This window comes from Nycticebus coucang, chromosome 8 (genome assembly GCF_027406575.1).
Source record: "Nycticebus coucang isolate mNycCou1 chromosome 8, mNycCou1.pri, whole genome shotgun sequence".
Classification (NCBI taxonomy): Eukaryota; Metazoa; Chordata; class Mammalia; order Primates; family Lorisidae; genus Nycticebus; species Nycticebus coucang.
In genome coordinates this window covers 20,419,218-20,446,502 of record NC_069787.1, presented here as the reverse complement: position 1 = coordinate 20,446,502, position 27,285 = coordinate 20,419,218, and the positions used below count along the sequence as shown (strand labels likewise).

General features: G+C 34.5%; 1 protein-coding gene across 2 annotated transcripts in view; it reads left to right on the top strand.

The window, feature by feature from the left end:
* Positions 1–27,285, top strand: part of CNTN6 (contactin 6) — a 353,237-nt gene that overhangs the window by 213,042 nt on the left and 112,910 nt on the right. Inside the window, exon 7 of one of the 2 annotated variants that reach the window (XM_053600444.1) lies at positions 1,740–1,842. The exons of the other annotated variant lie outside the window; for it this stretch is intronic. Coding sequence (XP_053456419.1) covers positions 1,740–1,842 — 103 coding nt within the window. The remainder of the gene's footprint in view (positions 1–1,739; positions 1,843–27,285) is intronic. 2 annotated transcript variants of the gene reach the window in all.

Genomic DNA, 27,285 nt, shown 5'->3' with positions numbered 1-27,285 from the left:
GTGGGTGCTGAAAAATTGATAGAATTGAATCAATATTTTTAAGAGACAAAAGATGTGGCTTCTTATTAATGCCCCACCTTTTTTCTCATATTTGCCTTCTTTGTTCACTCTTTATTCTTGTGGCTGGCAAAATGGGAAAAAAATATTCATATCCAAGGAAAGGAAAGCAAGCCAACATTAATTATGAGCATTCCAAAGAAGAATGAAACACAAGATTCATAGTAATTATATTCCTCTAAGGAACATAATTCAGAAAGGTCTCTGATGAGTTTTTTAGCTTAGTCAAGTCATAGCTGGTACAAGATTTAGACACCTAGAAAGTCTAAGGAAGACACTGAAGCGGAAAAATCCTCTAGTTGATTCTTTAATTAAATGTTCACAGTGGGATATGTAAAGTTAGAAAATCTGTTGATGCATTTTATGATCAGTTTCTGGACTTGAAATGCAATTGCTCATAGAGTCCCCCGCTCCCACTCCCTTGGAGAGTTAAGAAAAACAAGAATGTAATGCTAATAATGGCAAACAAAATTATGGAACCAGCTCCAAAGAGAAAGTTTTTATGACAGAGCTTTTATAATAACCTACCACCTGAACATATTTGCAAGGGTCTTAATTCAGATTTCAGCAACCATGAGATTTATGAATAAAGCCAATTTCTCCCCTTCAATGTGTATGAGTACTCTATTCATAACTGGACAAGCTGATGAGCCAGCAATATTTATGGAAATGCTACCATATTTTTCCATTTTTCCCCTCCCTACTCTTAGATTCTGCCTCTCCACTTCTTAATTTCTTCCATCTTTCATCCCCACTACTCCTTTTAACATATTTATGCTAAACACAAAGCAGAAGCCTATATATAATAAAAAACTCAACCATGCAAGAAATATCAGATGTCAAGAAAGTAAAAAAAAAAAGAAAATCAATTTAGTTAAAGTAGTATGCTACTTTCTTAACTATCACATTTTTGAATGTTTGTAATAATCAAGGTCTTACAGGTGAGGTATTTTTATTTCATATATACATTTTATAATTTTCACATTTTCTGCAGTCATATTGGCCTCCAGTAGATGCTTTTATTTTAGGAATATATTACTGTGGTGGTTGGTGTAAAAATAAAAGAAAACAGTCTAAGTTTTTAAGAATCTCAAGTGTCATTGATTAAATTAATTACACTAATGTGGATAGACTACAGATCTATTTCTGTTTGTTACAACTTTTCTGGTAGGTAGTCTAATTACAATATGTTACACCACAGTCTTATTTTTATCTTTGCTCATAGCCACAATTCTTTGGGTTGGAAATTTTAAAACTGCAAAGGAAAGAAGTTTTTTCCAGGTGTACAGAAAACTTATTGAGCAGTAAAACTTTATCATACTAACATGCAAATATTTATGTCTTTATTTCAATTAGTGTGATGACTTGCTGCAGAAACACTGATAGTTTGGATTAAGTTGTCTGCCTCAGACTTCTTACAGTGTTAACGGAAAAATTCCTATTTCTGGTCAGATCTGGCCCCATGAGTTCCATGAGGGGGAGAAAGATCTGGATACAGGAAGGAAGGATCTTTTCTTAAAATTCAGTAGCATTTTAGAATCTGTATGTATCCAGTTCTTAACTGGCAACACTAACTCTTATTAAGACCAAATAATCAAATTTCAGTTAATGAGGTGAAGCATTTACTTCATAGAAAACTTCTATTCTCCAGAAATTCTGCTAGCTCTTTTGATATTTAACAGGTGTGATGGGGGAATATGAACCAAAGATTGAAGTGCGTTTTCCTGAAACTATACAAGCTGCAAAGGATTCATCTGTAAAACTGGAATGCTTTGCCCTTGGCAAGTAAGGTTTTGTTTTTTTTTTATGGTTGCTTTAATTTTTTTTTAAAAAGAAATCTTTTTGTTATTCAAACATTGCTCTAAGGTAAATTACCAAATAGATTTCAAATGGTGGGCAATAGTGGAACTTTCTGATTGGAATTTAAACAAATACTTCTAATACTCTGAAAATGATTGGGGATCCAATTCTCCCCTAAATTGCTGGGGAGCATAATGAGACCCATGTAGGCAGCACATTGCAAGGAAATAAGTGCACTTGTATAGATGGTGGGCAAGTTGCTAAGCCCTCAACATATCCTTCACTCCATCTTGTCCTGTGTTTTCAGAAAATATGTAACCTGGACTGTCTCCTTGCTTAATCAATCAGCAATTCTGATAAATGAAAAATATGCACTTTTGTTTATGATGGAAGATTAGAATTGAGCCCAACTTTCTCTAGTAGTAGAAGCCTGTAGTTTTACTCATATAAGTAAAGTGTTTATCAGGCACAGTTTAGGAATATAGGCCCACAGAACAACATACTTTGAGTAATGAAAGAATTGACTACCCTATAATCTCTGAGAGCTTACCCTGAAATCCAAAGTCCATTCCTAAAATGGCCATCACATTTAGAAACTGATTTTTTTTTCAAAAGTGTGGAAAACATCTTTAAATGTTTCAGTCTTTTTATTAACTAACTATACTCAATAATCCATATAATGCTAGTTACTAAATCTTTTCATTTCCTTCCAATAAATAAAATTTTATGTATCTTTCAGTTCCTCAGATTATTCATTTCTCATGAATTTGAGACTATATTTATTTTCACACAGTACCAATCTCCTAGTATTTGTTCAATAAGTTATGATTGATGGAGATTCTTTAGAAAGTGGCAAATGGGGCTGCAAATCAGCTTTTATTTGTCTGCCTTTTAAGACATGATAAAATTTCACCATTTTCAAGCTTTCTCAGAAATTCAGGCTTACAAAAATAACATAAAATGTTTGTCAGCAAAATACTTCAAAAATTTGATGGTTATTTTAATAAGAAAAGCAATGAAAGTATCTGAAAAGAATATTAATAGCATATTCCATCATACTTGGCATCAGGAAATATGGATTTCTGAAATAAAAAAGTGTTATTATGTAATAAAAATAACTGAAAATTATTGAGGCTAGTTCTTAAGAATCTAATGAAAATAATTTTATTTGCTAAGCACCTATATCTAAGCATTTTGATATGATATACATAATTCTCATATTCTTTCAAAGCAAGTCTTTTTTTTTCATTATACATGTATATGAGAAACTGAGGCACAGATTAGATAAGCAACCCATTTGATCTCATGCTTCTATTAAGAAGAGGAGGGACTGGGAGTGGTGGCTCATGCCTGTATTTCTAGCACTTTGGGAGGCTGAGTCCAGAGGATTGATTGAACCTAGGAGTTTGAGACCAGCCTGGGCAACATGTTGAGATGCTGTTTCTAAGGAAACAAGCAAGCAAGCAAGCAAACAAAAAACTAGCCAGTCACGAAGATGTGTCCCTGTTGTCCCAAGTACTTGGAAGGCTGAGGCAGGAGGATCACATGAGCTCAGGAGTTTGAGGTTTCAGTGAACTATGATCAGTCTACTGTATTCTAACCTAGGTAACAGATAGAAACCAGGGCAATGGGCAATGCAAACCTCGGCTCATTTGATTTCAGACTTGAGTTTAGGAACTCCTGAGTAAATTGTAAGATAACTGCTTTTGAAATTGGAAGTAGATTCAATTACCAATTTTCTGAAGAGTTATTTCATTATTAGCAAGCATGTTTATAACCTCTATGAATTTACCTATTCTCATCTAGAAGGAATTATAGTGATACTTGCCTTGCATGTTTGTTGTGAAGATGAGCATGGATAATATTTAGGCTGAAGTGTTCATTAAATTATGACCCCCAAATGCAAATTCCATTCAATTAATACTTTATATAACTCAGTATTTGAGTTAGCGAGGACATTCAAACTAACTTAGCTATATCAAAGAGTCTAAAATTCTCATCTCTCCCGAACCAGTCCTATTCTCTCTGCCTCAGGGTTGAGAGAAGTATAAAAGAGTGCAAGAAGCAATCAGGGTCAGATCTGAAGTTTTAGAACAGGAATGTAAAAGACAGAAGATGATCAATATAGTTTTTGAATTGCTCCCTCATTTATTTATTTCTATATTTTCAAACCTGTAGAAAAGTTGAAGAATAATGCATGGACCCTTTAGATGAATTGAACAGATGGAAACACCTTCTCCTGTTCCTTTTCTCTCAGTCTCTCAGTGTATACACACACACACACACGCATGCACACACACATGCGCACACACACACACATTTAAGCAGATGGGTGATAAGTGATAACTTAGCCTGCATTTTTGAAGGGCGTATTTATTCCACTTAAAATGTTGCTGAAGATCCATAATTTCAGCCCAACATGCTATGAGATCAGGGGAAAAAGAAAGGAAAAAGACAGAGGAAGACAGTTTTGCCTTAGAGTTCACCGTCTGGCTTCATCACTTCACTCCTGCTGTGGGTATTGGCTAAAAAAATTCACTGTATGTTGAAGAAGGGGACTAAAAATCCAATCTGGACAGGTGCAGCCTGGGAATAATGTGAAGCATATGTGGTAACTTAAAAATAAATAAAACATTCACACATTTCTTTTTATTAACCCCACAGTGATGGAAACAATCAACAAATTGACAACCATTTAAATTGCACATGGTAAAATGTGTAATCCTAAAAAATTAAGGGAGTGCCTCAACTTCTGTAATAATTGATCCAGGAAAATTTGAGTTGGAAAAATAATAGTTACAAAAGAGTCTCTGAAATTGAAAGTCTTATGGGTATGTTCCCTCAAGCCCCTAATTTATATATCGTGTTTGTTAAGTTTATACAGGAAAAAACTGCTGCAGATGTAATGATATTAGATGATGAAAATTACCAAACTATTACTTGAAGATAGTCAAGGAAATAATTGATTATATGGAGTGTACTCCATAAGATTTTATCTGACAAAATTAATCAAGGTTGACATTATGCTTATGAAATTAGGTAATTAATATAGCAATATCTTGGGGTTAAAATGGAAAGTCTGGAAGCATCCACTGGGTCAAAGTGGTAGCATTAAAATGCCCGAGATAAGAAACTTAAATTTTGTGTAATTAGAGTGTAGAGTCATTTCTCAACTTGTTCAGAAGAACAAAGTCAGTGTGAAAATACTTCGTGTACTTTGGAAAACATGCAAATGTGAGCTACATCAAAGAGAATTTTATGTATACTTGCCAAGAGTTTCCAGAAAACAAATTACATTGCATTCAACACATTGCAAACACACTGAAAATGCTTCTTATTCCCTCATATTTTGACATTTACCAAATACTAAATCATCTTCTAAATTTATAAAATTAGCAAAGAAAACAACACACTAGCTAGAAAATTAATTATGTTATAGGCAAAATTACAATAAAAAATAACAAAAATCAAACTTCTTATTTTTAAAATTATAAATCTATATTTTAGGTGTATTGCCAAGCATTTTTATGAACTCTACTGAATGTTTGTTATAAATAACATTCTCCAACATCTATTCATAAAAAATGTTGCAGTGTAGCAGTTGGTTTTGGTCTTTTTTTCCAAATGTGGCAACTTCTTTGTACTAGTCTATGTAATCTTGTCCACTTATATCACTCTTTTGCAAGGTGTTTCATACATTCAAAACTGAGGAAAGCTAACAGAGTTGGGGGGAATGAAATCATTTTTTTTCTTATTACATTTGCTATCCAATTATTCACTACTTTTTAGGCTATACACTACAGATTCATTAAAGTAGGCTTGATCTATTTTAAGAAATAGAGGGGAGAGAAAAAGAAAAGAGGGAAAGACAAAATCATTATTAGGTAAATAGGTGGCTAGGAGGGAAAAAAGAAAGACCAGTTTCAGTGCCAGATTTTACTCTCACTAAATTTTTCATATTTGTACCTAATAGAGTTCCTGAGATACATAATTGGTTTTCATTAAACACTTGCAGAATATAACACATGTATATATGCACATAACTAGGAAATACATCCCTTTGGGGAATATTCTCTGAAAGATAAAAATCATTTTAGTATTTCTTTATCTTTGCTTGGTTTTCTTTGTACTGTCTGAATCTATGGTTTGGTATCTGTCAATAATTTTGGAACATTTTTAACCTTTATTACTTCAAATTAATTTTCTTTTCTTTTCTTTTTTGAAAATTTTCTCTTTCCCTGTTTCATTCTCTTTCTTCCCTCCCTCCCTCCCTCTCTTCCTCTTCGTTTCCCCTCTGTCCCTGTCTCCCTCCCTTCCTTCCTTCCTTCCTTCCTTGTCTAGTATCCCTGTTACATTATCTCTTATAATATTTGTAATGGCCCCCTCAGTTCCTGGGTAATCTGCTATGTTGGTTTCTTTTTAATGCTTTCGCCTCTGTGAGTTACAATTTGGAAAACCCTGTTGATATCTCTGGTCATCCCCTTACTCTTTTCTTGGCCACGTTCGTTCAGTCCGCTTGTGAGCTCATGAAAAATATTCCTCATTTGCTTTGCAATGTATTTTATTTCTAGTATTTATTTTTGATCCTTTTGTTGTTTTATATGTGCTTACATTATTCATCTATTCCTGCATGTGGTTTATTTTTTTATTAGATTTCTTAGCATTTTAATCATAGTAATTTAAAATTAGTATTTCTGATAATAGTAATACTATTACTGATAATAACTAATTTAGTCTGATAACCCCCAAACCATTGCTATATTGAGTCTGGTTCTGATGGTTGCTTTTTCTCTTCAGACTGTGTTTTTATAGCATGTTTTATAATTTTTTGTTGAAGTCTGGACACGATGTATCAGTTTAAAGACATTGGGGTGACTGGACTTTTAGCATAAGGTTTTATGTTTACCTGGGTAGGAGTTGGGCTGCGATACTGTTTGCTATAGCTATAGCATCAGAGGCTAAAAACTTCATCTAGTTTTCTTTTTTTCATCTCCACTATTGCCTTGAATTTCCCTACAGATTCTTTTTTTTAATTTCAAAATATTAAAGGGTTACAAATGCTTTTTGTTACATGGATTGCTTTTTTAATGCTGGAGTCACAGGGGTAAGTGTGCTCATCTGTCCCCCAAATAGTATTCATTATACCCATTAGGTAAATTTTTGCTTCTCCCCTCCTCCCGCTCCCCTCTGCTTGATTTCCACCAAGTTTTACTTCCTTCTGTGCACACACGTGTTAATCAGTTAATTCCAATTTAGTGGTGAGTACATGTGGCATTTGTTTTTCTATAGTTTAGATACTTCACTTAGGATAATGATCTCCAGTTCCATCCAAATTGTTCTAAAACATATTAATTCATCCTTTTATGGTTGAGTAGTACTCCGTGATACATATATTATACAAATATCTCATTTTGTTAATTCACTCATGAATGGATGGACACTTGGTTTGATTCCACATCTTTGCAATTGTGAATTGTGCTACAATAAACTTTGGAGTGCAGTATCTTTTTGATAAAGTAACTTCTTTTCCTTTTTGTACACCCACTAGTGTGATTGCTAGATTGAATGGTAGGTCTACTTTTAGTATTTTTGAGGAATCTTTATACTCTTTTCCAAGGAGGTTGTACTATTTTGCAGTCCCTCCAACACTGTATAAGTGTGTTATTTTCTCTCTGCATCCACACCAGCATCTACTGTTTTTTAGACTTTTTTAACAAAAAAGCTATTCTAACAGGGTTATGGTCATATCTCATTGTGGTTTTAATTTGCAATTCTCCAATGATTAGCAATTTTGAACATTTTCTCATATGATGGTTGGCCATTTGTCTATCTTCTTTTGGAAAAGCTTCTGTGCATATCTTTTGCTCATTTTTTAATTGGGTTGTTTTTCTCTTGGTGATTTGTTTGAGTTCCTTGGAAATTCTGGATGTTAGCTTTTTATTGGATATATAGCTTACACACATTTTTCTCCCCTTCTGTAGGTTTTATATTTGCTCTGGATGTTATTTCCTTGGCTATGCAGAAGATTTTTATTTTAATCAAGTCTCATTTTTATTGTAATTTCCACTGGGTTTTCAGCCATAAATTATTAGTCTAGGCTGATATCTAGAAGAGTTTTCTCTATATTTTCTTCTAGAATTCTTATGGTTTTATATCCATCTTAAATTAATTTTTGTGAATGATAGTATAGATCCCATTTCTTAATTCTGGATGTGGCCATCCAATTTTCTCAGCGCCATTTATTGAATAGGGCTTCTTTTCCCTAGCGTATATTATCCTCTGCTTTGTCAAAGATCAGTTGGCTGTAGGTGGATCATTTTGTGTTTGGGTTATTTACTATGTTTATCAATGTTCCATTGATGTATGTCTTTGTTTTTGTTCTAATACTATGCTGTTTGGTTACTATAGCCTTACAGTAGAGTTTGAAGTCACAGACCTATGTCCTGTATGAATATAGATGCAAAAATTTCTAATAAAATACTAGTAAATCAAATTCAACAGCACATCAAAAAATAATCTATCATGACCAAGTGGGTTTCATCCTAAGATGCAAGGATGGTTGGACCTACATAAATCAATAAATGTGACTCACCACATAAACAGAAGCAAAAACAAAGACCGTATGATCATCTCAATAGATACAGAAAAAGTAGTCAACAAAATTCAACCCTCTTTCGTGACTAAATGTCCACAACAAACTAGGCATAAGAGTCTTATATGTCAAACCCATAACCAAAATCATATCATACTGAATGGAGAAAAGTTGAAAGCATTTCCCCTAAGAACTGGAATAAGTCAAGGGTGCCACTGTCATTATTTTTATTGCTCTTAAACAGAGAAATCAGGCAAGAGAAAGAAAAAAAAAAAGGATGTCCAAATGGGGGAAATGAGGTCAAAGCATCTCTTTGTACTGATGATATTATCTTATATCTAGAATACCTAGATATCCCACCAAAAGACTCATAGAGTTGATAAATAAATTCTGCAAAATCTCAGGTTGCAAAATCAATGTACACAAATCAGTAGCACTTATATACACCAATAACAGTCAAATCAAAGACACAATACCATTCCCAATAGCTGCAAAGAAAACATTATACCTAAGGAAATACTTAATCAAGAAGGTGAAAGAGAGAACTGTGAGACAGTAAGGAAAGAAATTGCAGATGATACTTGAAAACAACCTCGTTCATGTTTACATGGATGGAGCTGGAACATATTCTTCTTAGCAAAGTATCTCAAGAATGGAAGAAAAAGTATCCAATGTACTCAGCCCTACTATGAAGCTAATTTGTAGCTTTCATATGAAGGCTATAACCCAACTATAGCACAAGAATATGGGGAAAGGGCCAAGGGAGGGGAAGGGACGGGGGAGGTTGGGGTGAAGGGAGAGTAATGGGTGGGGCCCCACCTATGGTGCATCTTAGAATGGGTACAGGCGAAACTTACTCAATGCAGAATACAAATGTCTACATACAATAACTAAGAAAATGCCATGAAGGCTATGTTGAACAGTTTGATGAGAATATTTCAGATTGTGTATGAAACCACTACATTGTACCCCTTGATTGCACTAATGTATACAGCTATGATTTAACAATAAAAATAAATAAATAAATAAATAAATAAATAAATAAATAAATAAAACAGCAAGACATATCACGCTGATGGATTGGCAGAATCAACATTGTTAAAATGTCTATACCACCCAAAGTGATTTACAGATTTAATGCAATTCTCATCAAATTATCAACATCATATTTCACAGATCTAGAACAAATAACTCCGTACTTTGTTTGGAACCAGAAAAGAGCCCAAATAGCCAAAGCAATCTTGAGTAAAAATATTCTTTCTTAAATGGAGCCTGGGGCATGCAGTTCTTCCAGTAGCCATTCCTTCCTATTAAACAGGAACCCTATGGCTGGTAAGAAAGTCCTCGCTTGCTAATTCTATAATCTTTGTCACTTGTGGGTGTGTTTCTTTTGACTTCTTTCTCTCCTGGTCATGGTTCTTATTTTATTGCTTGTTTGGGTATCTAGTAATTTAAGATGGTAATAGAAGTCCAAAATGTTATGTTGTTGATGGATTATGATATATTTATACAAAGACTGCTGGAATTTATTCTGATAGGCAGTTGTTAATTTACTATGTATTCTCTTGATTTTTCTGTGACATACTATTAAGCTTTCTTAGAGTACACGTATACAGTAGACTTTAAGGCTAGTATATAACTAAGATCAGTCTCTCTACTGAATGTTCCAAATGTTCATTAAGTCTTTCTTCTCTGGCATGGAAGTGCTGACATGTCTTCTAGACCTTTCTGAGCTCTGAAAATCATTCTTTGTCCAGTTCATGTGATGCTCCTAAGCAGATCTCTGTAGCACATTCCTTTAGCAGTGCCATCCTTTCTAATATCTACTCTGTGATTCCAGCCACTTTGTCCCTCAAATTCTAATCTTTGTCTCCTCTGCTCAGTGAAACTTCCATACTACTTATGTCTCCCTTCTCTACTCCCTGATCTAGAAAGTGCCTCTATATGGAAAATCAGGGCTACCAGAGCCTTTCATTTATTTTTCCTTTTTAGGAATCACAATTTTGTCTGCCAATTGTTCAATTACTAGGAAGAAGTTTTCTTTTTGTATATTTATCCAGTCTTTTTTTAATGCTAATTATAAAGGTAAGTATAGTGAGTTTAGAAAAAATAAGTGACTTGACCAGCAACAGTTGCAGATCTGGCATTTAAATCTACATTTCACTTATTCTGACTTCAAAGTTCATGCTCATAAACCTTTAATATTTACATCAAATTACCTTTTTAGTGTGTGACTTAATTCTCAATATGCAGATACAGTATGACCATAATTATATAAATATTTTACTAGAAAAAGGCTTGAAAAATTTTAGCAAAATATTGACACATTTCCCATTTATGTTACCTATAATTACTAATATTTCAGCAAGAAGTAAGTTTTAATTTTATGTATTAAAAGTTTTAAAAATTATAAAATATAAATTTTAATAAAATTAAGCTGTATTTTAATTAGAAAAAATAAATGTTTCCTAAAATCAATCAGGGCCACTAGGAGAATACATCCCATTTGTTCATAGTACCCTGTTTCCCCGAAAATAAGACAGTGTTTTATTTTAAGGTGTGCTCCCAAAGATGCGCTAGGTCTTATTTTCAGGGGACATCTTATCTTTCCTGTAAGTAGGTCTTATTTTCGGAGGATGTCTTATTTTTGGGGAAACAGGGTAATATGTGATGAGGGCAATGTTGACCATTTCTAAAAATCTGGTATATTTTTAGGTGATGAGGGAGAGTTCTGAAAAGATAGTTTCAGTTACAGCAACTAACATAGGAGGTTGATGCAATTATCCATGCAGGGTGGAGGCTGGGGAAGGCTGGCTGAAGTGTTTACTCATAGATTCCAACCATCTTTAACCTCTGTGGGATCATGTGAGTATAGAATAATAAATATAAAGCTTCAGTAACCTGCCTGAGCTTTAACTGCTATGACTTTTACAAAGCTTCAGTAACCTGCCTGAGCTTTAACTGCTATGACTTTGTGGATACACAACTCACTTTCTGGGTTGGAGTTTCAGAGCTGACATGATTACAGTTTTCAACTCTCAGTTTTGTCTCATTTGTTTAACATGGCAGACTCTTAATTATCGAAGCTGCAAATTAATTGTATTGTAAAATATCCTGAGAACTTGCTTGTACTGGTGCTATGCAAATGTAGTATGATTGACTGATAGATTTGTGTGTCTCCTTTAAAGAAAATATGGGGCTTTGCTCTGAGTGAGGAAATTAAACTGATGTTCCCCCATAACTTTATTTTACTGGTTTTGTAAACAGCCAAACATATTTAAAACAAAAAACAAACAAACAAACAAAAAACTTAATTTAGTAACTTTACTGTCAGTGCACTGGAAAGCAAATAAAATTAGTAGCAGCACTGAATGTTCCTGTGTGTTCTGGAGCCTCCACGCAGTGGACTATATTTATGTGTACATGTAGATCTTATTTATTTTTTTCTAATTTATGAAACAGAAGATACACAGCTTAGCTATTAATATTAAGCAATAGATTTGAAGTCTCACCATGATGGTTTTGGTCTTCCAGAACTTTCAGATTACAGAAGACCTATTATTTATAATGTTTGCTTTTCTTCTTACCAACGTGGACATCATTGTGCTTATACTGCAGAAAGATTTTTAAGTCATTCAGGATGACAATACATTTTAATGTCAGCTAGGTGCAATTAGACTTTTCGGGCCTTTAACAGTTGCTTTTTTTTTTTTTTAATTTGTCATATGTTGTAATAATTTCCAATCTGGATGTCCCTAATGAGTAGTTTATTTTTGCTCCCTCTCAATGAATTGAATGAATAGAAAACCGAGTGTCTTTCCCACACATTGTTGTCCCAGAATTATACTAAAACCTAATCTTCGGGTTTTTCCTAATGCCTTTGCATTTTAACGTGATTCACATTGCTTGGCATAATATAATAAGGGGGAGTCATGGAATACTTACTTCCATTGACCATGCAAATGAATCTGACAACTAGCACATCTTCAAGCCTATTGTTCAGACCTTGAAAATCAACATTAACCACCAACAAACACTTACATAGGCAAGCACTCACCTTAGCAACGAACAATTTGCTAGCGGATTTACTGACATTTGAAACAACATGATGTTCTAAAGAGTCATGGACCTTAAATTCAGAGAGATCAGGGTTTAAGTCCTAATTTCCCCCCCTCAAGAGCCAGGTGACTTTAGTTAGTTTTCCTATGTGTATAATGAAAGCAAAGATAGAGGGATGGATGGATAGATAGATAGATAGATAGATAGATAGATAGATAGATAGATAGATAGATATGGCAGGATTGTTGTAAGGAGTGGAAATACTTTTAAACTCACCTACCAGGGTTTCTGGCCCACAGTAGCAATCAATAAATAGTAACTCTTTTATTAATCTAGGAATCCTCAAAGTTGCTTGGGCTGAGTAAGTAAAAACAAAACACATATGAGGGAGGAAAATAGTTTCTGTATTACACTTGTGTGATAATATGATCTTCAGAGACATTCTAAGAGCAATGGATTTACCTGGCGAATTCAGTACCAATTATTTATTGACTCAACTAATATGTCTTGAATAACCGATTCAATCATTACTCCCCTCATTTCTTCATTTAGTGAGTGAGTCAATCAGGAAGGATTCTCAAAGGATCAGGCACCAAACCCTGGAGAAGCAAACAAGCTCATGCAAAGTCCCTGGGGAAGGAGGGAGCTGGCAAACTAATAAATCTAGGATTGATGTAACAATGTGAGATCACACTTTTCTCTTGGAAACAGCTTTCCTTATGATTTTCAATGAAGAAAGATTCATTATTTTGAAAGGTTTATTGCTTACCTTTTTCCTAGGCTTCCCTTTGTTAAATTGAGATTGGATAATGTCACTACCAATTCAGTTAGCAGAACCAATTTTAGGCTATTATTTAAGGGCTTTTTTGTATCTCTGAGAAAAAGGAAATTATTTTTTCTCCTTTCACAACTTTTTTAACTAACAGATTTTTAAATAATAATTTTAGAAAAGAAATACTTAGCAGCTAGTACAGAAAGATCCCATAATACCCCTCACATAGTTTCCCTGTTATTAACATCTTACATTACTATGGCACATTCTTTATAATTAATCAACTGATATTGATGTAGTATTATTATTAATTAAAGATTATACTTTATTCAAATCTCCTTGATTTTTACTTAATGTCTTCCCTCTATTCCAAGGTTCTATCCAGGGAATTACTTTATGTGGAGTTCTCTTGGCTCCTTAGGATTCTTCCTCTTGGCTATAACAATGGCTCAGACTTTTCTTGTTTTTGATGACCTTGACAGTTTGTGATGTAGTGGTCAATTTTATTGTAAGAGACTGCTCTGTTAACATATTTTGTTGTTGTAATTAGATTGGAGGTATGAGTTGAGGGAGGAAAAACGTGAAGTTAAAGAATCACTTTTATCACATCATGTCCAGGTCACACCTTTGCTGATGCTGGTTTGGATCACCCAGTTGAAGTAGTTTTCGTCAGGATTCTCTTTCTGGTCTTTCAGAAGGAGGTAACTGTGTAGTCCACACTTAATAAAGGGAGAAATGTGCTTCACCTCCTGTATGTTATTGAATCAACATAATTAATTGGGATTCTTCTACCCAGGAGATTTGACACTTCTTCCTAATTAATTTTTAATAATTCATTTATGTTAATACTAATGCATGTATACTTATTTTATATATTGAATTGTAACCTGCATTTTGCTGCTCAAATTGTTCAGCTTTGGCCCGGGGATCAGTTGGATCTTGTGCCTTTTGTTATGCCTGATCAGTGAGTGGGGCATTTTGTGTATATATTTAAGCATTAGCTTTTTCTTATTTTTTGGCACCACAAGATGGGCCAAGCTTATCTTTTCCCTTTTGTACCCTAGTCTCAGAACTAGTCAATTCTCTAAGAATCTGTTTCCTTTTATTAGAGAGTGGTATTAGAAACAATGATCTAGGTGTTAGGTATGTTTGTTGCTATTGGAGTGCCATTTATTCAGGTCCTTTTAGAAGACAGAACAAAGATATATATATACACACACACATACATATATATGCTACTTATTAAATATACATATCTATAAATATTGGTATATACAAGTAATTGAATTATATTAAGTTAAATATGTGATCTTACTCTTGTCTCTAATGTTAATTTAATTACCACAAGACTCACTCTGCTCCCTGCTTGCTAAGTAAATTTCTACTCCACCAGTGAATTACTACTGGTAATTGTAGTCCTGTTCCATTTTCTAATAACAACAGTAATAAATTAAAGCTCCTGTTGCTCTTAATGGACACTAGCATTTGCCATTATTATTATTATTATTATTATTATTATTTTAGTCATTCCAATAGCTATTTAGTAGCATCTCCTTCTTGTCTAATGGGCAATCTTTAATGACAAAAGATGTTGGATGTCTTATAATATGCCTATTTGTCATCTACTTATATTCTTTTATAAGATGTCTATTAAGATCTTTTATATACTTTTTTATTGGGATATTTATTTTCTTATTCTTGAGTTTTATGTGTTCTTTGTATATTTTGGATACAAGTCTTTTACCAGATATGTGTTTCATTGTCGCAGCTCCTAGTGGCCCTAATGGCCCTGGACTCGATCGCCACAGAAAGGAACCAGGCATAACATGGATTAGAAGTACAAGCTTGTAGGAGGCCGGCTAACCTTATTTGCAGGATAGCCACGAGCAACCTCCACAGTAGCCTTTTATTGACACAGAACAAGACAGGTGAGGGGAGTGTTAGACAATGACTGCGTGCCTAAGTATCACCATGGGCTCAGGCTCTTTCTCCACAAGGAGCACCTGTGGACGAATCTCCCGAGGTCCATTCCCCGGCTGCAAATCATCATGCTCAGAGGTCGTCTGGCTCTTGGCATGCTCTACATTTCATAAATATTTTATCCGGGTCTGTGGCTTGACTTTTCATTCTTTCAACAGAGTCACTAAAAAGCACAAGTGTTTTATTTTAATGATGTCTAACTTATTATTTTTTCCAATGGAATTTGATTTTGCTCTTGAATGTAAAATCTTCTTGTCATATGTAAGGTTAGCTACATTTTCTCCTCTGTAATCTTCTAGAACTTATATAGATTTGGCTTATAAATCTTGGTAAATTGTCTATTTTGCCTTAATTTTGTGACAGACGTGAAGTCTCTGTCTATATTAATTTGATACCATGGGACATCCAATTGTTCTAGTATTTGTTGAAAAGACAGATTTTCCTCCATTGCATTGCCTTTGCTTTTTTGTCAAAGATAGATTATCTTTGTGTAGGTCTGTTTTGTACTTTCTTCTGTTCTATTGTTCTATATTCTTTTGCCATTACCACACTGAATTAATTACCATTGCTTTATAGCTTGTTCTGAAGTCAGGTAATGTCTATACTCCAACTATTTTTTTCTTTCAGAATTCCTTTTTGTTTTGTTTAGATTTACTACATTTCCGTTCAAACTTTAGGATCTATATGTACAAAATTGCAACTGGGGTTTTGATTAGTATTGCATTAAATCTACTGATCAAGTTGTGAAGAATTGACACATGAACAATGTTGAGTCTTCTGATCTATGAGCACAGAATAATTCTTCACTTATTTAAATACTCTTTAATTGTTTTAATAAAATTTTTGTAGAGGTTACATGCATACTGTTTTAGGTTTATATATAAGAATTGCATTTTTGTGATAATGTAAATACCAATCTATTTTAATTGTTTGATGCAAATTATTAGTATAAAGAAAAGTATTGACTTTGTAATATTAATCTTGTATCCCATGACCTTACTACAATCACTTATTGGTTTTGTAAATTTTTTGTTCATTCTTAGAGGTTTTTTAGTTGTTATCTATGAACAACAATTTTATTTCTTCCTATCCAATCTATGTACATTTTATTTCCATTTCTTTAATTCTTGCATCAGCTGGGATTTCCAATTCAGTGTTGACTAAGAATGATGAGAGGAGACATCCTTCCCTTTTTTCCCTATCTAGAGTAGTAGCATCCAGTTTCTCAACATTAAGCATGATGTGAGTGCTACATTTTTTATAAACATTCTTTAGCAAGGTGAGGAAGTTCTCATCCATTCCTAGTGTGTTGAGAATTTTTGTTTTGAATGGATGTTAAATTTTGCCAAATAATTTTATCTGCACCAATTGTTATGATCATGTGATACGTCTTTTCTGGGGTAGAATATTTCATAAATTAATTTTCACATACCAAACCATCTTATTTAACTAGAATAAATTTCACTTGGTTGTGGTACAAAAGTCTTTTTAAACATTGCTGGATTAAATTTGTTAATGTCTGTTGAAGATTTTTCCATTTATTTTTACGAGATATATTAGTCTGCAGTTTTCTCTTCTTGAAATTTCTTTATCTTGTTTATGTATTATGGCAATTTTTACCTCGTAGAATTAATATGAACTTATTTCCTCTGCTTTTATTATTTGAAAGAGATTATATTAAATGATCATTATTCCTTCCTTATGTGTTTAAAGAGCTACATCTTTAAGGGAAATCATTTTGCCTATGTATTCTATTTTGGAAAATTACTGATTATTGATTCTTTTTTTTTTTAATAGCTGTAGACCTATTAAAATTTTCTATTTCTTCTTTTGGTAATTGTGTCTTATAAGGAATTGGCTTATTTCATCTAATTTATCTTTTTAATGTAGATGTAATCATTACTGATTGCATCTTTCCTGTGCATCTTTCTTTTTTCCTTGGTTAGTTCAGTTGGAGATTTATCAATGTTACTGATCTTTTCCAAGAACCAACTTTCAGTGTTATGGATTTCTTCTGTTAGTTTCTCTTTTCAGTTACACACACTTTCAACTGAATTCTTCTCACCTGTGAAGTAAAACAAGTGTCTAAGAAAGGCATGAGGGAAAAAGTTGAAGCTAAGGCCTAGACTAATGCTGCAAGCTAGAGTGTGCTCATGGTCACTCACAACCAACGCATAGGGAAAAAGCAAACTTGGAAAGAAATACCTATACTACATCATAAAACAATAACATTCTTTTAATAGCAGGAAAAGGAGCCAGGAATCGGAGGTCTGAAAATGAATTTGAAATGAGAGCTCTCAGGCAGATACAGAAATAAGAAGACTCAGAAGAGTTCCACTAACCTTTGCTTAAACAAAACTGAACAAAACATATACTTAGTAAGGTCTGTCTTCCCCCCACCTCAGGTTATTGTGAGGGTACAAGCAACCAGGTCACAATTTTTGAATTTGTTTGGTAGAATCTCTCTTGTAGTTATGTTCCACACCCCGAAATTGTGCTATACACCACTACTTTTTGCCCTTTAGTAGGAATACACACATCCCCCTCCTCCCTCTCCCTGCTCACTCATACCCTCCCCCCAACTTGAATAGAATTAAGTTTTTATCCTATGGAGACAAGCGTTAGATCATGTACTGGATTCATAATAAAATCAAGTCCATTTTTGTAATACTTTACTAAGAAGAATGTGTTTCAGCTCCATTCGGGTTATTACAAAATATGTAAAGTCACCATTTTTTCTTATGGCTGAATAGCACTCCTTGATATCCATATACGACAGCTTATTAATACATTCCCAAGTTGATGGGCACTTAGGTTTTTTCCACATCTTGGCTATTGTAAATTGAGCTATGATAAATATTTTGGTGCAAATGTTTTTATGAGAAAATGATTTTTTTTCTTGTGGGTAGATGCCTAGTAGTGGGATTGCAGGGTCACGTGGTATGTCTAATTTGAATTTTTTGAGGATTCTTCATACTTCTTTCCAAACAGGGTGTATGAGTTTGCAGTCCCACCAACAGTGTAAAAATATTTCCCTCTCTCCACATCTGCACCAGCATCTGCAACTCTGGACTTTGTGATGTGAGCTATTCTCACTACGGTTAAGTAATATCTCAGGATAGTTTTGATTTGCATTTCTCTGATGTTTAGGGACTATGAGCATTTTTTCATATGTTTCTTAGCCATTAATCTGTCTTCCTGAGAAAAGATTCTTTTCCTGTCTCTTGCCCAGTGATAGATAGGATTGTTTGTGCTTTGTGTGTGTGTGTGAATTAATTTGAGTTCCTAGTTATCAAGCCCTTTTCAGATTTATAATATGCAAATATCTTTTCCCATTCTGAAAGTTGTGTATTTGCTTTAATTTTTGTGTCCTTATCTGTGAAAAAGCTTTTCAGTTTAATTAAGTATCATTTGTTTATTTTTCTTGTTGTTGTGATTGCCACTTAAGTCTTCATAAAATCTTTTCCCAGGCTGACACCTGAAAAGATTTTCCCATACTTTCTTCTAGAATTTGTATCATTTTATGCCTCAGATTTAAATCTTTTGTCCATCTTGGGTTAGTTTTTGTAAGTGCTGAAAGGTATGGGTCCAATTTCAGTTTTTACATGCTGTTATCCGGTTCTCACAGCACCATTTATTGAATAGGGATTCTTTTTCCCAGTACATGCTTCTGTTTGGTTTATCAAAGTGCAGATGGCTGTATAAGACTGGTTTCATCTCTTGGTTTTCCATTTAATTTCGTATGTCTATGTCTCAATTTTTCTGCCAATACTATGCTATTTGATTATTGTGGACTTATAATGTAAACTAAAGTCTGGTCGGGTGATGCTTCTGGAGTTGTTTTATTACTAAAAATTGTTTTGGCTGTATTTTTTTTTTTTCTGGTTCCCTTCAAAAATGAGGTACTATTTTTTTTTCCAGTTCTTCAAAAACTGATGTTGGTATTTTAATGGAGATCGTGTTGGATCTGTAGATTGCTTTGGGTAGTATAGACATTTTGACAATGTTCGTTCTTTCCAGTCAAGAGCATGGTATGTTCTTTCATTTGTAGATATCTTCTGCTATCCTTTCCTTAAGGTTTCATAGAGATCCTTTACCTCTTTTGTTAGGTATGTTCCTAGGTATTTCATTTTCTCTGAAGCTATGGTGAAGTAAATTGAATCTTTGATTAGCTTCTTAACTTGGCTGTTATTGGTTATTGGTGTATACAAAGGCTACTAATTTGTGGACATTGGTTTTATACCCTGAGATGATACCGTATTTCTGTCTTTCTTTCTTTTTTTTTTTTTAATTAGATCATAGCTGTGTACATTAATGCAATCATGGGGGACCATACACTGATTTTATATACCATTTGACATACGTTCATCACACTGTTTAACATAGCCTTCCTGGCATTTTCGTAGTTATTATGTTGAGACATTTACATTCTACAGTTGGTAAGTTCACATGTACCCTTGTGAGATGCACTGTAGGTGTAGTCCCACCAATACACCCTCCCTCCACCCAATACTGTATTTCTTGATCATGTCCAGGAGTGTTGTGGTTATCTCTGGGGTTTTCTAAGTTTCTAAGTTTTTTTTTTTTTGTATTGCCATAAAGAATTTATTGTAAACTCTCTAACAACATACACTGGTGAGCTTGACAGTTCACTCAGGAGAATTCTGAGATCGAGGAGCCAAAAGGTAGGGAGTGTTGTGAAAGTGTAAACTATGAAGACAGATTGCTGAGAGGCAGATTTCATGCCATAGCCTATGGGAGACCAATCATGGTCAGCTAAGGTATGCTGCGCAGAAGGGAGGTGGGCCATGCCAGGAACATGAAGTTCTCCTTTGGCCAGCCCACCCAGTTTTCCAGCCCTTCCTTCTGCTTCCTCATCTATGGTCCTGTATGGTGAGGGAGGGGTGATAAGAAGTGGCCAAGCTTGTAGGCACTACCAGTTAAGCATAGTGTCCCCAGACCAGTCCCTGGCTGCACAAGGCCTCCAGGGACCTGAAATTTCACTGCAGTATCTTCAGAAAGGTCAGGATGAGGGATGAGGTCTTGCCCTGGGGGGACTCCTCTCCCTCTGAGGCATCAAGGAGCTGTCACCTGTAATAGGAGGTGCCACGCTGCACATGGCCTGTGGCCTGCATGCTGAAGAGGGCCCAGCAGAGTTCTTCCTTCATGATGTACTTGGCCCTGTGGCAGTGGAGATCATGGGAAAGATCATATCATTTGCAAAGAGCAAGAGTTTGACCTGCTCTGCCCCCATTTGGATGGCCTTTATGTCCTTTGCTTGCCTGATTGCATTAGCTAGAACTTCCAGCACTGTGTTGAATAGCAGTGGTAATAGAGGACTTCCTTGTCTGGTTCCTGTTCTAAGTGGAAAAGCTTTTAGTTTTACTCCATTCAGTATGATATTAGTTGTGGGTTTGTCGTAGATGGCTTCAATTATTTTAAGAAATGTGCCACCTATACATAAATTCTTAAGTGTTCTTGTTAGAAAAGAATGCTGAATTTAATCAAATACTTTTTCTACATCTATTGATAGGATCATATAGTTTTTGCTTTTGCTTCTATTGATATGGTGAATTACATTTATGGATTAGAATATGTTAAACCAGCCTTGCATCACTAGGAAGAAGCTTACTTGAACATGATGTGTACTTCTTTTTTATGTGTAGCTATAATTTATTGGCTAGGATTTTGTTGAATATGTTTGCATTAATATTTATTAGTGAAATTGGTCTGTAGTTTTCTTTTTTAGTTGGGTCCTTTCCTGGTTTTGGTACAGGATGATGTTTGCTTCATAGAACATGTTAGGAAAGGTTTCTTTCTTCTCAATGTTTTGGAATAGGTTCTGCAGCATAGGTACAAGTTCATCTTTGAAGATTGGTGTGAAACCAGGGCTTTTGTTGTGGTTGTTGAGGGATTTTTATTGTTTCTTCAATCTCAGTGCTTAATAGTGATCTGTTCAAGAGTTGCATTACTTCCCGGTTAAGTCTAGGGAGGTGGTGTGATTCCAGGTGTTGCTCCATTTCTTCCACATTGTCAGATTTCCGGGCATACATATTTTTGTAGTAGTCAGAAATAATCTGTCATATCTCAGTGGTATCTGTTGCTATTTCCCCTTTTTCATTTCTGATTGATGTTGCTAGATATTTTATTTTTCTGTTCTAGTTAATCTGGCCACAGGTTTATTGATTTTATCTTTTTGAAGAATTAGCTTTTTGAAGAACCAGCTTTTTGTTTCATTGATTTTCTGAATGATTTTTTTTTATTTTCAATATCATTTATATCTGATTACTTTTTGTTATTTCTTTTCTTCTGCTAGATTTGGAATTGGATTGCTCTTCATTTTCCAATTCCTTAAGATGATTCATTATATTGTTGATGTGCTCTCTTTCTGTGCTTTGGATGTAGGCATCTGATATGATAAATTTCCCTTGTAGAATTGCTTTTGCAATATCCCCAAGATTTTGGTAAGCTTCATTGTTGTTAGGATTGAGGAATTTAACGATTTCCTCCTTTATCTTTTCCTTAATACAACTGTCATTCAGCATAAGGTTGCTTAATTTCTTTGTCTTTGGGTGGAGATGAAAATTTTTCTTGGAGTTAAGTTCCACCTTTATTGCCTTGTGGTCTGAGAAGATTCAGGTATAATTTCAATTCTTTTGATTTTGCTGTAGTTTGATTTGTAACCTAGTATATGATCTATATTGGAATATGTTTCATGGACTGATAAGAAAAATGTATATTCTTTAGTTTTGAGATGATGTGTTCTATACACGTCTATTTACCCCTTTTGCTCTATGGTTGCATTTAGGTCTCTTGTATCTTTGTTTAGTTTCTGTTTAGAGGATCTATCTAGCTCTGCAAGAGGAGTGTTAAAGTGCACTAGTATTGTGGTTTTATAGGATATCATATTGCTTAGACAAATTAAGGTCTGTTTCATAAATCAGGGAGAATTTAAGTTGGGTGCATAAACATTTAGAATTGAAATGTCCTTTTGTTGTATTGTTCCCTTGACCAATATGAAGTACCATCTTTGTCTGTTTTGACCTTAGTTGCTTTAAATCCACTTATATCTGAGAAGAAAATTGCAACCCCCCCCTTTCCTCTTATTTCTATTTTCCTGAAATATTGTTTTCCAAGCCTTTACCTGAGTCTTATTTTGTCTTTCAAGTCTAGGTATGTTTCCTATGACAATATGTGGATGGCTTGTCCTTTTTTATTCAATTGGACTACCTGTGACTCTTCAGTGGGGAATTCAAGCAATTTACATTTATTGAGAGAATTGATAAATGTGGTATAGTTCTACTCATCTTATTTTGTGAAGGTCTATTGCTTAGTTTTATCCTATGCGCCACTGTGGAAGCTAGATTTTGTCCTTTAGTTTCTGGGTATTTAACTTATTGGTGATCCATTTTGATGTTCTGTGTGGAGAATAGGTCTAAGTATTTCCTGTAGAGTTAGTTGGTCTTGTTGAGAATTTCCTCAATGTTTGCATATCAGTAGTAGATTTGATTTCTCCATTGATTTTGAAGCTCAGTTTAAAAGGATATAGAGTCTGGGTTTACGATTATTTGTTTAAGAATATTAAAGGTAGCTGACCATTCTCTTCTTGCTTGGAAAATTTCAGCTGAGAAATCTGCTGTCATCCTGATGGATCTGCCCTTATAAGTCAGTTAGCACTTACTCTTGGCTGCTTGCAGAATTTTCTCTTTCATCTTAGTTTTGGAAAGTTTCCTTATAATGTTTCTTAGAGGTGTTCTATTTGTGTTCAGATGATCCAGAGTTAGATATCCCTATAAAATGAGTGTTTAGGAATCTTTAATGATACTTGGGAAATTTTTATGATATCCTCCAGTGGGACTTCCATTCCTTTGGGATGTTCTTATTTCCCTTCAGGAATACCTATAATTCCTGTTTGAATGCTTCATGAAGTCCCAGAATTCTCTGAGTGAATATTCTGCTTTATGTCTCTTCTTTTATCCCTCTTTAATTGCCTGGGTTAGCTCAAGAGCTTTATCCTCTAGCACCAGGATTTGTTCTTATCCATTGTCTAATCTGTTATTGATACTTTCTACTGCACACTTACATTCTCTGACTGACTCCTTTAAGTCCTTAGCACCGCCATGTCTTTTCTATATTACTCATATCTTTTGTCCATTTTTTGGGTTGTGTTTTTCCATTTTCTCCTCAATGCCCTTTATTGTTTTTTCCATCCATATTTTAAATTCTTTTTATGTCATTTACATTAATTCTTTATAGGTGGAATCCTCTGTGGTAGATACCTCATGATCTCTTTGGAGAGGGATGCTCTATTCTGGTTTTTCATGTTGCCATAACGTTTCATTCATTCTTTCTCATTTGTCTCTTCTTGTTTACTTCAATCCCCTTAATTTTTCCTGCTCACTACCTCCTTTGTTTTAAATTATCTTGTCTTAGACCTTAGGCATTGAAGTGACCTTTTGGTATGAGGTGAAAAGTAAGGTTGGGTAAAGAGTGGAAGAGAGAAAGAAAAGAAAAAGATAAAAAGGGAAAAAAAGAAAGTGGGCAGAAGAAAAGAATTAAATAAAGGGAGAGAAAAAGAATAGTAACAGAGAAAGAGAGCATCAGGAGAAATGGTGGTGTTTAGCAGGATGCTTTAACGACACCTGATGCTCTAGGACTTTTGGTGCTGGACTGCAGGTCCTTCTAAGTCTGAAGTTGATTACTAGCCTGCAAAAAAGCAAGATCCTACCTCTGTCCAAGATAGAAGGAAATCGGCAGTATGTTGCAGGAGGAACCAACAAATACCTTCTTTCCAAAGGCCAAAGCTAAAAAGAAACCCAAGAAAGCTCATGACTTGAGCCAGATCAATCCTGTCTTGAACCAACCCTGAGAGAAGAGAAAAAAATTAAATAAATAAATAAATACAAAAATTAAAAATATAGTTATATAAGACAAGGCAGGATAAAAATGGATATCTTAGGTGTTGTATGAGAAATTTATGTGGGAATGATGAGAAAAGTAGAGCAATCTCTGCCAAAATAGAGAGTAAGAAAAGAAATGGAAAAGAAAGATAGAATAAAAGGGGCTGAAAAACCATAAGAAAAATGGAGGAACACTTGCTATTGAAAAAAATAAAAATAAAAACACAACCAAGCAAAAACAACAACAATAAAAGAGGAAAAAGAAAAATTTAGAAAAAAATGAAAGAAGAAGCAAAAATTATAAAACAATATATATATGTGCATGTTTGTGTGTGTGTGTGTGTATTTCTCTCTCTATAGCAATATATTTTTTGGACACCAGGTGGCACTGTGGTGTCTCTCTACTGACAGAGAACACATGCTTGATTTTTCTATATATCATCTGTATCTATTTGCAAGAGAAACCTGATCTTGTCTTCCTGAATTCTTTGTCCTCAATCCCAGCCTGTTTGCTTCCTTAGCATTCTGTCCCCATGGGACTGGGGTCTCCAAGCTTTTGGCAGACTTTCCAGGAGGCCCATCAGACAGTGCCCCTGACAAAAAAACATCCCTCATAGAGATTGCAGGGGTGCTCCTCTCACCCTAAGGATGCCTGCTGGAGCTCAGCAGGTGTACCAGAACATGTAATGCACTAGGATACCACACACTGTTCCCCTCTTATGCATGTGGTCTTCCCACAATTGTGGTGCCCTGCCAGCTGCAAAGCCACTGGGAGAACCACCCTGCAAAGTGTTCAACCCCAGCTGCTGATTGCTGTTTGTCTCTACTTACTGCTCCAGCAAGCAGCCCAGTCCAGAATCAAAATGCTGCAGGACAACTCTTCCTCATCCCCAGCCCTCCAAGGGAGAGCCAACTAGCTGACTTCTGCCCATACCAACCACCTGCCTTCCATGTCAATGTTCATCATCTCCAGACCTCCTTCTTGGATCCTGCAGTCTTCTGCTGCTTCACTGTGCCTCAGAGTGATGTTTCTGTTCAGATTCCCCTGCTAGAGGTGGCTGAATGCCACTTTCCCCTGTCTCATAATGAGTAGACACCAAGGAGATGTTTCTAGTCTGCCATCTTACTCTGCCCCACTTAGTAAGGTTTTTGTAACATTATTGTAAAAGTAAGACATGTTCATTTAAGAAAATTCAAACAATTTAGGCACTAAAGAAAATAAAATTAATGTTATACTTAGTTTCTCATTCAGAGGATAACTACTCTCAATATTTCGATATACATATTTTCTAATTTTAATATAATTGGCATAGTACTCATCTTCTTTTGCAAAATAATATTAAAATAATACTGTGAACACATCTGTAGGTCATCAAACTGTCTTCTGCACCCTCATACTATGACAGTGGTGTATTGCAATACATTTTTTCAGTTACTCTCCTACTACTATACATTTAGTTTCCTTCTGTTTTGTTTCCATTCTTTTTTGTTGTTATAAATAACACTGTAATAAATATTCTCGTGGTTATATTTTGCTTATGTTCACATAAAATCCCATAGCATATATTTAGAAAATTAAAATGCAGAATACAAATGCCTGCATACAGTAACTAAGAAAATGCCATGAAGGCTACGTTGAACAGTTCGATGAGAATATTTCAGATTGTATATGAAACCCGCACATTGTACCCCTTGATTGCACTAATGTACACAGCTATGATTTAACAATAAAAATAAATTAATTAAAAAAATTAAAATTATAAAATGTATAAAATCCTAAGGTTTCTGAAATATCTTTCCACATTCTCCTTACGAATGACTGTAGAGGCTACATTTCAAAGACCAGGAATCCATCAAACATGTGAGCCTCTTCTGAAATTGAAGATGTACTGTCAATCTAATGTCAAACATTCCCTTCCATTTTTTTCCCCCAAAGAATAAATTCAATTGTACATGCTGTTTCTAAAATTCAACAAATTTAAAAGCTCTAAAAAATCATCCAATAAGAATATATATAGGTCCGGAAGCGACTCTTCATCCTTTCTACCCCAGTCTTTCACCACCCCTCTCAGGAGATCCACAGTTCTTACTCTTAAGTAATTAGCAGTTACAGAAGAGAAAGATTTTAAATCAAAGTTGGAACTGAGCTAGGGAAAGTGAATAAGTTACTTGTTTCCTATTTTCCAGCTAACTGTGGAGTTCATCTTTAAGCCTTTACTAGAATTTGTAGGAATCTCAATATGTTTAAAGTAATAATTTTAAAAATCCATAATTTCACTTTTTAGATCCTGTATAAAATGAAGTTTAATTACCTGTTGCAAAACATATTAGTTCATTAGGTGAAGAATTTATTGCTAAGTACATATGATATATCCTACTAAGATTTGCTTCATTTTGAAGCTGATTAATTCATGGAGGGACAGCAAGGCATGGTAGTTTAAAGTTCAGACTGTATGGAAGGACATACTTTGTTTCAAGTTTTTTCTTTTTAATTTACTGTATGATGTTGGACATATAACTGAAACTATCCTACTCCCAATCTGTTCGTCTACAAAATTTGTACAGCCTTAGTCATGGCTTTCAGAAGTGCTCAGCGCAGTGCCTGCCATATAATATGTGCCAAATATGTGTTAGATATAATAACAATAGAATCATTAAATATTAATATAATGTTGAATGTTTCATGTACTTCCTTATATGAAATTTTATGATTATAAACTGTGGTAAGGTCAAGCCAAATAAACTCAAGATAACATAAGCCTTGGGAATCCCACCTACCCTGACCAAATTATGATTTTCTTGCCTAAGAGCAGCATAAGTATTTATTTAGGGTTATTATTAAAAAGAAATAGAGATTAGGAACAAACCATTAATTTACTGATAAACGTAGTATCATTTTTAGCTCTATCATGTCTTACAATAATGAGCTTCATTTATGTTTTACATATAAATCAGTGCTTATTTTACTTATCTTAAAAGGAGTGGAAATTGACAACAGAATTCTAAGAGAATATTTGCACAAAGGTCCCTTATTGTCTTTATTGGTGATCTTGACAGTGAAACAATTTACTAAGGCTTAATTTCTGGTTCAAATTTTATATTTCAGAATGCACTGTCACTACTAC